At 35.0% G+C, this 12,747-nt stretch overlaps 1 protein-coding gene across 6 annotated transcripts in view; it reads right to left on the bottom strand.

Moving 5' to 3' along the window:
- Window positions 1-12,747, bottom strand: part of CEP112 (centrosomal protein 112) — a 300,158-nt gene that overhangs the window by 223,016 nt on the left and 64,395 nt on the right. For all 6 annotated transcript variants that reach the window (XM_088138295.1, XM_088138299.1, XM_088138300.1 and 3 more), the window contains 3 exons: window positions 11,056-11,155; window positions 8,916-9,034; window positions 2,924-3,067 (listed from right to left, as the gene is read on the bottom strand). In XM_088138295.1, coding sequence (XP_087994421.1) covers window positions 2,924-3,067; window positions 8,916-9,034; window positions 11,056-11,155 — 363 coding nt within the window. The remainder of the gene's footprint in view (window positions 1-2,923; window positions 3,068-8,915; window positions 9,035-11,055; window positions 11,156-12,747) is intronic.

Raw genomic sequence — 12,747 nt, 5'->3', positions numbered from 1 at the left:
GTTTCTACTTCATTTTAACAGTAAGCTACCAACGTAAGCTACTTATAGTTGTCATGATTTACTTGAAAATGGATGAGCAATTCCTACTGAAATATTAGGAGCCAGAAGGTTTAGGTGAAGATAACATTGCTACTTGCTCATTGTCATAACCAGAAAAACTAGAATTATGAAAGTAAAAGAACATTTAAAACAAAATTGTTTGACACAATTTATATAGGCAGGCTTGGGTCAATATATTTAGAATAATTATGCTGTGCTAAGTGAATGAGGTGACAAATGTGGCATTCAAATTTATTTTTGCTCATTGATGATTATCACAACTTTTTAATCTCAGCTAAAAATGCAAAATACTCATGCAACAAACTATGAGAAATAAGATACAAGTTCTACAAACTTTTGTTTGGTTGGTTTTTTACTCACTCTCTTCATCCACTACTGTTTTCCCTATTTCTGTTCAGATTCTTCTCTTCTGGGTGCCACTCAGAGTATGTGTACATAAATCCCTTCTCCAAACAAGGAAGTCACAAGGAACGATCATACATAACTGGAACTTTAGCATCACACTGCAAATATTTTGGAGGACAGGTTTTTTGGGGGGGGGGGTTGAGGGAGGAATCTCCCAGAATGCCTGAATAGTAGTAAAAATGTCAAATGAAAATGAATAACTCAGACTACCTAAGTGAACTACATAAAGAAAAAAAAAAGTTAACTGATACCAAAGGGGACATTCCAAAGAGATTTGTTCATTATCAAACTTAAAAAAACTGAAGATGAAATGAATGATAAAGGTAGGTTAGTTCTAGAATATTCTAAATGGAAACTCTTCCCAAGCACAGATGCCCTTTATGCAACATGCAGAGACCACAAGGAAAAATTAAGCAGAAGCTTTGTATAGCTCTCATTTTTTCTACAGGCTTCCTTTTCAGATTCTCAGAGTAAACAACAAAACACTTTTGTAAGGTACTTTGAATTCTAATTAAAAATAATTCTGTTTTGAAGAAAACTCATTGTTAACAAAGGCTCTGTAGGTCTTATAAGGTTAATCTTTATAATTTTATTTAAGTACAATCAGAGGACCACAGCTTCAAAATCTAAAGATGTGGTTGAAAGTTAAGCAGTATGTTATAATTAAGATACATCAAGTATTATCACGACATCACCTATTCAAACAGAACCATTATTGAATTTATTCTTTAAGCAGATTTGCACTTATGGAATATCACTGCAATGATATATGAATTATAAGTATTGTATTTTTCTAAGTTCATTATTAAGAGCAAAATGCTATCTACTCTGATACCATAACAAGATCAGATTGTTTTTCTTGAGTATTTTGAAGGAAGAAACAATGGAATATTTGAGGGTAGTTACCTGCCATGCCATTATATCCAAAATTCTAGTAAAAAATAAATACTTTTTAGGCCACTAACTGCTCTAAGATTTTGAATAGCAAAAAAAGAGACCGTATTCCCAAAAACAGAGTAATAGTTTTAATTATTTAATAATTTTATATTAAACAAGCATTATTTTAATAACCTATATTTCAATGTTTTAAAATACAAGTTGTATAGAGATTTATTTTCTATTTACAATTATAAAGGGCTTGCACCCAATCCATTCTCTCTGGTAGAAACCAATATATAATCAGGCAAAATACTGCATCCATCTACATTGCTCCTTGTTGCGGGAACTTGCTACCTACCACAAAAAATTAGCTGTATCAGATTTTATCTTCTACTGAGAAGAAGCAAGAAGAGAGGAAGGTATGAGCAAGAAAATTAGACCCTTGCAAACTAGATACAGAAAGTAGCATCTAATCTGTCCAGAAGTCTATTTTATAAATCATATTTTCCCCTTCCATTATAATTATTGTTAATTTTCCCTCCCTTTTCTCCGGGGTATTGTATTGTAAGTCTGGAAAATATTTGTTTCTTTTTATTATAACTGAATGACAAAATGCAATCTGACACTTAAAATAAACTATTTATTGTATTATTTAGGTTTACTTACTAAATAATATTAATTACCCTGTGCCAAAACAGGAAGTAATAAATCAAGAAAAAAATATAGATACCAAAAAGTGACATTTTTTTTAAGTCATTTGCAAAATCAGTAACTAGTAGTATATTGCTACATAGCCTTAATTTTTTCAGGGTATAAAAATGTTTGACATCCAGCCCCAAATAGTATATAATGGAAGAACCCATGTTCCAAGTATGTAATTTATAAGTCTCATCACTCAGCAAAAGTTGCTAGTGCTCAACAAATGACACTTCATGAAAAACAGGTAGAGAAAAAAAGTCAGAAATAGTCAGAAAAGAGAAACTAATTTTCAGTGACAGTATAGTCTTTCATCTTAAGCCATGTCTTGAACTCTACCTTGTTTAATTATTAAAATCAGGAGCTGCTGTGCAAGATCTGTCTGCTTTTGATGGTTCTTTAATTCAATCCTGCTGACAGACTGTATCCATATCTTGCCATATATATTGTTATGTATAAGGAGCTTTGAGTACTAATTTTTTTCCAACACAACCTTCATTAACAAGAAATATTTGAATAAGCCTTAAGGGCAACACCAAACTATTTTTCTATAAATGTGTAACAGTGATAAAGACGATTAAATGGACTTGATCTGGAACACACAAACATTTCCTTTATGAAATCCACATACACACTTCACCATATGCTGCATCCAAAGGATAACACTGATACATAAAGCCTCAAACCCAGCTGTCTGGGTGAAGAGATAGACTTCTGCATTCAAGTTAGTACACTAACTTCAATGTCATTTGATAAAGGAACTGATGAAAAGACCATGCATATGGATGAGGAATTATTTTAGAATACTGGCAGTCCCCTTTTAAGAAGGCTGCCATTTGGAGTGCGAAATAAATAGTATCTGTGGTCATTACATAACACTTACAGTTGCTTTGGTTTGTGCCAAATATTCTGCTTCCATTTTACTTAAACGTGCATTTGTATCCTCCAACAATTCTTGGATATTTTCTGTGTGTTTTTTCTGGAGCTCAAACTTGTCTTTTTCCATCTCAGCTACAGCATTATGGAGCTGCAAACACAAATACAGTCCTCAAACACAGAAAAATTAAGAGACCATTCAGCACTATTAAAGCTTTTGATAGTTCTTTGATTTATATCCTACCTTTTCACTCAGGAGCTCAAGATGGCATACATTATTCAAATTAAAAACATGTATTTCCATAAAAAAATATACTTCTATAAACATATTGTATCTGTGACATTTCCTAAATTATTAAGCTATTTGTATCACTTAAGAGACATTTATCTACATTCATAACTACAAGGCTTAAATGAAGGAGGCCAGTTATACATAATCTATATTAAGAATGTCTTCTTCTGCCATTATTTTGGTCACCTTAAACATAGCCAGGCAACCAGTCCATTTGCAAAGGAAGATTTTGACAATATTTTGCCATAAAGGGCATCAATCTTCCTCCTTGATTAAAAAATCAGGCTAATGCCATGTCAAAGATTTTGATTACCCATATTGCTAATCTTTATTTTGGGACTGATAGAATTAATAAATCACAGGACACTCCTATGCTATGCAAACAGCTTAGATATTTTAACACCAGAATCCTGCTGAAAATCCACTGTGGTTTCTTCCTGACTGGAACCAAAAACAGAATTAAGTAATAGATGTATTTCTTGCAGGAGGAAAGGCATATGCTGGCTGGAGAATTCTGGGAGTTGAAGTCCACACATCTTAAAGTTGCCAAGGTTGAGAAACCCTGTTCTATGGTGACAAAAAGTCAGGTGGAGTCTGGTGGCACCTTTTCCAACTAACAATTTTTATTAAAAGACATAAGCTTTTGTGAACTGCAGCTCATTTCATCAGAAGTATAGAGTGGCTATATGCAGAGACCGGCTGCAGCAAATAGGCAACCTCCCATCACTCAGGCGGCACATGGCAGACCTCCCTGCTTCCAACAGCGTAGCTGTATGTAGGCTGGCACATATCCCTGATGCCTCAACAAACAGGCAAATCTATAATAACTTCAGATGCAAACATGTACACCTAAAATGACCCACAACCCTTTCCTTTTGACTAGAGAGAACAAAACTTCTGATATTTTTGAAATCCTGGAATACAGTCCTGGGGGTGGGGATAAAGACTGCCCAAGGAAAATGAGGATAACATTTCCCCTTCCTCTTTTTTTTCTTAAAAATTTTTTTTGTTTTGAAACAAATGAGAAGGAGGCAGCTGGGAGATGTGAAAGGAAATAGATCACCTGGGAGAGGGACAAAGGGGACAAAATGCCTGGAAGAGAAAAAAAGAGACATTGCTTAAAGATGCAAGCAAGATGGAGACTGGAAACAGCCACTTGATTTCACTGAGCTAGTTTCGAGGAGCAACAAAGAGGAAAACAACATTTGAGCAGAAGGAAACCATGGTAAGTGTGAAGCTAGCCTTCTCTGGGACTGACATGAGTAAGGGCATTGAAAATCCTCAGGGATCAGAAAATAGGGCCTGCTCAAGCAGGGAGGGGGAAAGATTCCAAGTGAATAGATGAACTGGCTGGGGCTTATAATGAGACCAGAGCTAATTATCTTTGGGCTGAAAATGAGACCAGGAGCTTAACTATAATCCAGAAATCTCTAGGGCAATGTTTCTCAACTTTGGCAACTTTAAGATGTATGGACTTCACCTTCCAGAACTCCTCAGCCAGCTTGCCGGCTAGGGAATTCTGGGAGTTGAAGTCCACACATCTTAAAGTTGCCAAGGCTGAGAAACACTGCTCTAGTGAGACCACAGGAGCTAAGAAGAAGTGTGCCTAAAACATTGCTTGAGGTTTATCATCTATGAAAGTCAAGGATTAATCAGGATCAGGTACCTGGAGAAGTGAGCTGGGGGAGATCCCTTTTCTCTGAGATAAAGTAAAAGTTATAGGGAAGAAACTGCAATCAGACTCTTTTGTTTTAAGATACACTAGTTTTCTCAATGGACCCTGATAGTCTGAATAGGACTGCTAACTGTTTCAAGGAATCTGCTGCTGATTGTTCCACCTAAACTATTTTCGCCTCAGATCCTGCCCATCTGGACCTCTGTCCTGTCTCCTCATAGCATTTTATGGAAAATTGATGTTTAAAGGGCTATTTGTGACTATCAGCACAAAATGCCTTATTTTATCCAGCTGTAACTCTGGGCATTTCATTATGTAAAGCTAAAATAAAGTTTTCCTGATCCTTTTCTTTTTTCATATATTTAATAAATTAATATTTAAATCATATGATTGATGTTTTTGTTTCAACTTTTCAAAAGCAAGTAATGCTGCTGTTCTCTGGTCGTAAGGGCAAGGAGCTGAGGCTACAGAGTTTATCCTCTATTATTACTATCTTTATCATTTTATTACTATTCCTAGTTTATGGGAATAATAAGACTGTAAGAGGCCAATCTCTTTCACAAGCTAGTGTGAAGGGTTGGGAACAAAGGAAAGACATTACCTTGCTCCAGGAAGATGGGTGGTAGCCGCAGGAAATTCTACATACCCAATAACCAAGGTCCACCAAGGTGGGGAGGTGATATAGGGCTGAAGGGAAGAGCTATTTTTTACCACTGAAAATACTCCCAAAAAACACCCCTGCAAGCATCACACAGTGTTATGTATTAAAGCAGTGCACAAGACAAACCTAAACTAGTGCACATGTAATTGTAATATTTTATAACAGCATTCTCATTGTCCTCATGAGAAATTTACATACAGGCCAGGAAGCCACAGTACAGACAGAACATGTTGAAATGCACTGGCTCCAGGTTGGCAAAGGAGTGGGTAAAGGCTACTCTCCCCTTATTTATTCAACCTTTATGCTGAATATATATTAAGAGAAGCTGGATTGGAAGAAGATGAGTGTAGTTTTAAAACTGAAGGAAGAAATATCAATAACCTGTGCTATGCTGATGACACCATCCTGATAACCAAAAATGCAAAGGATCTACAAGTCCTAATACTAAAAGTCAAAGAGTTCCATGAAAAAATGGGACTAAAATTGGACTTCCAGTGGGGGACTAATGGCTGCTTAACCTATTCCTTTGTCTGGGAATCAACGCCACAGTTGTGGGGGCTAGGGCAGGAACCCTGTAGCCTGAAGAATTCTCTGGATGTAAAGGAGAATCCGTGAAATCAACCCAGATGCTCTCCAGACAGCTGTTTCTTGCGAGGAGACTCCAAAGCAGAAGTCTTTGTGATCAACTTGTGGTGAGCAGCTGAGAGACAGGGCTTTTCCATCATGTTCAAGGCTACGGCGTAGCCAAAATTTAGGACACTAAAGCTGACCTCCCCATCTCTAAACACATTTTAAATGGTCTATTGCTCTTTCAAATGAAGAGAGGCTTTTTTCAGCAACAGATAAGCGTATCTTCTTGGTGCTTTTCATATTTTCAACGCTCACTTAAAAAAAAAAACTGATTTGGACTTTGGGATTTATATATTAAGCAAAGATTCGAAGGACTGAATTATTGGGTGTTTTTATGAAACAAGTGAATTCGTTTTTTGGACTTTAAAAAGTTAATTTTGTTGAATCTGTACTTGTGAGATTGAAGCTTGAGATTGCTGGTTAAAGATTTCTGTGGGAAAGCTGCTTTTTTTTTCACTTTGCTGAAATACTGATTGGAGGAGTTCTGTAAACAAAAGTACTCCGAGACCTTGCTTTTTACCCATCCCCCCCCTTGCAAGGTTTGTTATGGCTGCAGTTCATAACAAGCAACAGCAAAGGGAATTTAAAGAGACACTTATACTACTACTGTAATATCTCACTACTAGAATTTTACAAGTGATAGAAACTAAATTTGAAGCCTTTGAGAAAAAATAGACAGATTTAATAGTGATATTGATTTGCAAACAAAATTGGATATTGAAAATAAGAATACTGATGATGTTACATGGTGTGAAGTAAGGCAATCTTACTTCAGAACAGGAAACTGGAATAAGAGATCTGGATTTGGATGGAGGGCTGGTTGATTTAGTTTATTTTGAGCCTGGAGATAATGAGTTTTTTATAAAGCCCAAATTTACAACAAAAATCATTTTTGACAATAACCAGACCATAAAGCAGAAGAGTATTTTGAAGATTTTTCCCTTTTTGGATGCACAGGAAGGACTTATTAAACCTTTGAAGATGTCTTTGATGATAAAAAAAAGAACAAAGTGGCAAGAAATTACTACTTGAAATGTCACTTGAAGAAAAGATTAAATGTCAAGCTTCCTGAAAAGAAGAAAAAGGAATTTAAAGTGGACTTATGGGACCAAGGTTAAAATGTACAAGTTATGATTTTGGATTGCTAATACTGGAATTTATTCTTAGATTGGGATTGTATGATAATGTTTATGAATTTTATTGTTGTAGAAAAGAAATAGACTTAGGTGTTTAATAACAATAGATCAGCTGATACTTCAAATGTTAGTAAGGTCCTTGAGATAATATGTCTGTATAAAATTCTTTAACTTAGTTTCTATTTAGAAATTACTTTTGGGATTTTTGCTTGTAACTGAAAGAAATGAAATTTTGACTTTGAGATTTCGTATTTAGAATTGTTTTTGTTATAGAAATATTGTATTTTATTGATATTATTAGAGTAAGAAGCTAATGTATTATTTTACTTATAACTGTACTGAAGAAAGTCAAAAGTTGTTCTTCTTTTCTGTTTTTCTTCCCCCCCCTGGTTTGTTTCTCTGTCTCCTTCACATTTCTTTATCTATTTCTTTCTTTTCTGCTTTTCTTTTGATGTCTTTGTGTATTTTATTCTTGTTTGAAACTTAATAATTTTTTTATTTAAAAAATGGTACTAAATTTAAACATAAAGGTCAAACTAATGACAACAGGTAGAACCACCAGCCTTAGAATTAACAATGAAGCTATCAAAGTGGTGGATAGCTTCTGCCTTTTAGGATCAACCATCAACAGTAAAGGAACAACCAGTCAAGACATACAGTGCAGACTACCACTCAATAGAGCAGCCATGAAGGCCTTGGAAAAGATATTCAGATGCTATGATCAGAATCGTGCAAGCAGTGGTATTCCCTGTGACACTCTACGGAAGCGAAAGTTAGACTTTAAAGAAGCAGGATAGAAAGAGTATTGATGCCTTTGAACTTTGGTGTTGGAGAAGGCTCCTGAGAATACTGTGGACAGCCAAGAAAACAAACTGATAAATCACTGAAGAAATCAACCCAAAGTTCTTACTCAAGGCACAAATGACCAGGCTCAAATTATCCTATTTCGGACACATTATGCAAAGACCCAGCTCTCTGGAAAAGGTTCTAATGCTGGGAAATTTGGAAGGAAAGAGGAGAAGAGGACAACCAGCAGCAAGATAAATGGACTCCGTTATATGACAATGGGTGTACCATTGGAAAAGTTGAAAGAACAGATTAGGGATAGATCATCATGGAGAAAATCTATGTGGTCGCTAGGAGTCAAAAACAACTTGATGGCAATCAATCAATCAATAACAGCATTTCCCTGTTGGACAACAATTTTCATCATTTTGAGGAATAATAATTTCTAAAGACTTGGGAATTTGGATTTGTTGAGTTTTCATAGGTGGTTTTCATAGCTATTAGTACTCCAGTGTTAAATCATAGTTGAATTAATCCTCCCTCTGATTTCATGGCAACATTTCCAGAATTGCTCATTCTAGCATATTTTTATGTGCATTATGGTTTGTTATCAAAACCACTGTTCATACTCAGATTTCACTTAATCAGAATTATAAGATCCATGTAAATGGAAGCAGTTTGTGGAAATTTTATAGAAAATAAATTTTAATGTTTTATTAATTGATCAGTAACTGATTTAAATTTGATGTTCCCAATTAATCATGCAAGAGCTTTTGTGATTTTTTTCATTTTCATTATACTAATAAAAAAAATAATTACCTTTTTCTCCCATTCATTGTTCAGGGAATCTGTACTTTGCTCACATAACTTTTTTAGTTCCACAATTTGTTTTTCCTTAGCTTCTCTAATGACTTGTGACTCACGAACAAGTGTCTGAACTGTCAGAAAATAAAAACAACAAAATAAAATACATGAGATGATATTCAGACTATTCTCTCTGGCAAGAGAGTTGTGTCTTATAGCTGTTTTCAATAATTTTCAAGCATTGTTCTTCTTTAACATATGGAAATTGTTTCAGTTGTATTTTTAAGTAAATAACTGATAAAATATATACAAAATAACCATAAACAAATCCATCATGATGTTTAGAGTAAGTAATATTCTGATGGAATTTGATTTTAAAAATTAACTGTTGCTTCTATTGTTTCTTAGAGAATTTTAAATATATTTTAAAAAATTAAACATTATCCCATTGGCCAGTATTTTGACAGGCTAGATGACAGCAACTACCAGTCCACAGATTATATCCACATCTATAATTGCAGCTCTGAGAATAGAATAGAATTGAATTGAATTGAATTTTTATTATGGTCACTGACCAGAATTGCAAACAAAAACACATTAAAAATAAAAATAGAGTAAAAACAAAACAAGATAAAATATTACAATTGGTGGTGAGTTCATTGGCGGACCATCAAAGTCTGCTTTAGCTACATTCAGGAAGACTGAATCAGCTCTGAGATAAAAGGTGAAGCAATGTAGTTTTGCTGTAGGTTCCCACTGACCCCTATAGTGGAACACTAGAAATAACAACTTGGAACAGCTCTTCCAAGCTAGGAACATCTGAAGCTGAGAACTTTATGCACATCCTACTGCCCAGATAAATAATTTCTATTTCAATATCAAGCAAGCAAAAATTCAAACAAACTACATAGAACTATAATAGCAAAATGACAACACAATCTTTTGGGAATTGGGAACGTCAATGCAATTCAAGCCATGCTCAGCCTGAACAAGGTGTAAGGAAAAAAACACAGCATTCATCCCGCCATCTCAAATTTTGGATGACACAAGAAGAGCCACACTGGATAAAACTAATGTCATGTTAAGTCCAGAATTCTGTTCCCACAGTGAAAATACCTCCAACAAGCATCCATAAATCTAACAGCACCACCCCTTTTGTGCTTCTCAGTAACTGGTACCAAAAGTAATATTTTTTTCAATACTGAAGGTAACGTATAGCTGTCAAGATTAATAATCTTACCCCTCATGAATTTTTCAACTCTCCTTTCAAAGTTCTCCAGGTTAGTTGCCTTTATTATGGCTTATGGTAGCAAATTCATAAGGTAACTACATTGCATTAAAAAGCATATCAATTACTAAAATTTTAATAGATCATGTTTATTTACATCCAAGTGTGAGAACTATCATGAGCCTCTGATGAGGGACTTTTTGTCTAACTTGATATTACCAATAGCTCTATTCTAGTTAATCCAAATGTAATTACCAAGATCTAGTTATCTACTTAATTTCGTTGTACGAGGTACAATGACAAAGTTTACAATTACAATTACTTTCAATTTGTCAAATGGCTTAGGAAAGAGGTAGAGAATAATGTATTGTCCTAAGCTGCCTTCTGAGATCTAGATGTTATCACTGGATCTCTACCAAAACACACCCTGCCCTAGAACCTCATCTACCAACATCACATAACACCCAAGAGCTGCCATTTTAGGATACCATGGGTGTCTGTTAGGAAAAGCAAGGGTAGCATGATTTTAAGGCACCAGTAAAATTTAAAACAATTTTTCCCAACCAGGAGCCCCCCAGATGTATAGAGTAGACTTCAAACTCTGAATTCTCAGGAATGGTCATACTGGCTGAGAATTCAGAGAATCAAAGCCCACACATCAGGAGAAAGCTTAGGTTGATGAAAGCTGTCTTAAAGGCATTCTTTTCTAGCATGCCCTTTCTTCCTCTTCAGTTAGAAACACAGAAGCCAAATTCCTCAAAACCTTGCAAACCTTTGTTTCAGAGGTTTCTCATCCCTGATGAAGAATGCGTTCTCTTTGCATTCTGCTTGTTAAGAGAAAATTAGGAGAACTATAAACAAACAGGCAAGAAACAAAGATAAATCATGCAGTTTTCAGGATTCATCAAATATTGGAAAATTGAGCACCTTTTTTTTCAAGCTTTTGAATAGTCTCTTCAGCTTCACTCTGTTTCGTTCTATACAAGGCCTTCATTACCTCAATTTCATCATTTTTTCTATCCAAAATCTATAACAAAAATATAAATAGAACAAAATTGAGGAATGTCCATTTTCCATGAGGTAATTTTTTAAAGAGTTATTTAGTTTTAGAATAAATGTCCCTAACCAAAGAATAACTGAAAAACAAGCACAATGTTATACAGAAAACTTGTGGAGATTTTTTTTCCTCAAGGCATCCACATCCTTTCACAATCTTATAAAGAGTGTTGAAGATTAGTAAATTCTGAATGCCAGCTCTAAAATGCAAGTTAAAGTATTATTGCTTTAAATGTTCTGTTTAAATCATTTGGGATTCCCAACAAGAAAAAAATCTTCAAAGCAAAGGAAACATTCAATATAACATGTTCTCTTTATAGAACTGGTGTTCAATTTGCAAACAAATAAGCCAAAAAAAAAAAAAAAGGATTTGTCTTTACTTTAAAATACCATAGGACCTGCACAGCACACAGCTTGCCAAGCAGCCTTGTGTGGCTTGCCAGTGTTTTTTAAAAACTCAATAAACAACCACTGCCAAACGTTGCTGTTACCAGAAAGGATCCACCCCCCCCCCCAAAAGATATGCTCCAAGCCTCACTGACACCACCAGCTCCATTGCTACAACCACACCACTAGCCACTGAACAGCTGATCAATGCGCCAGGTATTCCTTTGCAGCCCACAATTATTTTTAATTTATTAAGGTGGCCCTTTCCCCTCTACGAGTTGTGCAGGCCAGCCATAGGACATCTCATCTAGAAACTCTACTAAGTCAAAATAATATTTATTTCAAAAGGAAATAAATGGCTTTTTTTTTTAATTATAAGCCCTCTTCTAAGAACCTCCCCAGAATATGATACTGTATTTTATCTATGTATGCTTGATAACCAGTTGAGGGTTTTCATGTCCTCAAACATGTTTTATTCTCCACATCATATTTTATGGTCACAGCCTCACTTTTATTAATACTTCTTTTCTCCCTCTACTCATATTTCTCTACAATCCAGGATTATGAATAAACTTTTGTCCCACTGCCTTTCATACTAAAATCCATATTTACAAATGTTTTATGCACCCTAAAAGCAAAATCGCTGTTTGCATTGTCTGCAATAATGTAAATTATCTGCAACACTATCATTATACTGTGCAGAGTTATGAAGCCATTTTTATGTCCCTCAAAAAATCAAAAAGCATTCTGCCTCAATGGCTGGCACTCAGTTCCTGAACTGCAATATTCACTTTCAAGAATAAATAAAATTAATAAAGGAAGGCAGTATTTTCCTCAGTGCTGATAAATATGGAAGTCACATGCAAAATAAGAGAACGATCATAACCGCAGCATAAATACTGGCTGAAGGAAAGTAATTCCCAAAATTGGAGCCCTGATCATTCTTTCAGTCTTCTATTATATTTTACCCAAGGCAGTAAAGCTACTTTTTCAGGGACAGATTTCTAATAATCCCATCTTCTTTTATTACCAGAATTACATGTACACATCTACAAACACATATATAAACATATGCACAGATTTGGGGGTGCCCACCAACATACTTTTCAGTTTTCCTATTGTTATGAAAAGTCTGGATGGCAGACAAGATTACATGGTAGAACTAGGAGATAAAGT

The sequence above is a fragment of the Python bivittatus genome, unplaced genomic scaffold (genome assembly GCF_059951505.1).
Source record: "Python bivittatus isolate LINGU-HERP-01145 unplaced genomic scaffold, Pbiv_v1 ctg000220_np1212, whole genome shotgun sequence".
In the NCBI taxonomy this organism is placed as follows: Eukaryota; Metazoa; Chordata; class Lepidosauria; order Squamata; family Pythonidae; genus Python; species Python bivittatus.
The sequence above is the reverse complement of the archived record's forward strand: the minus strand, read 5'-3'. Positions and strand labels throughout refer to the sequence as shown.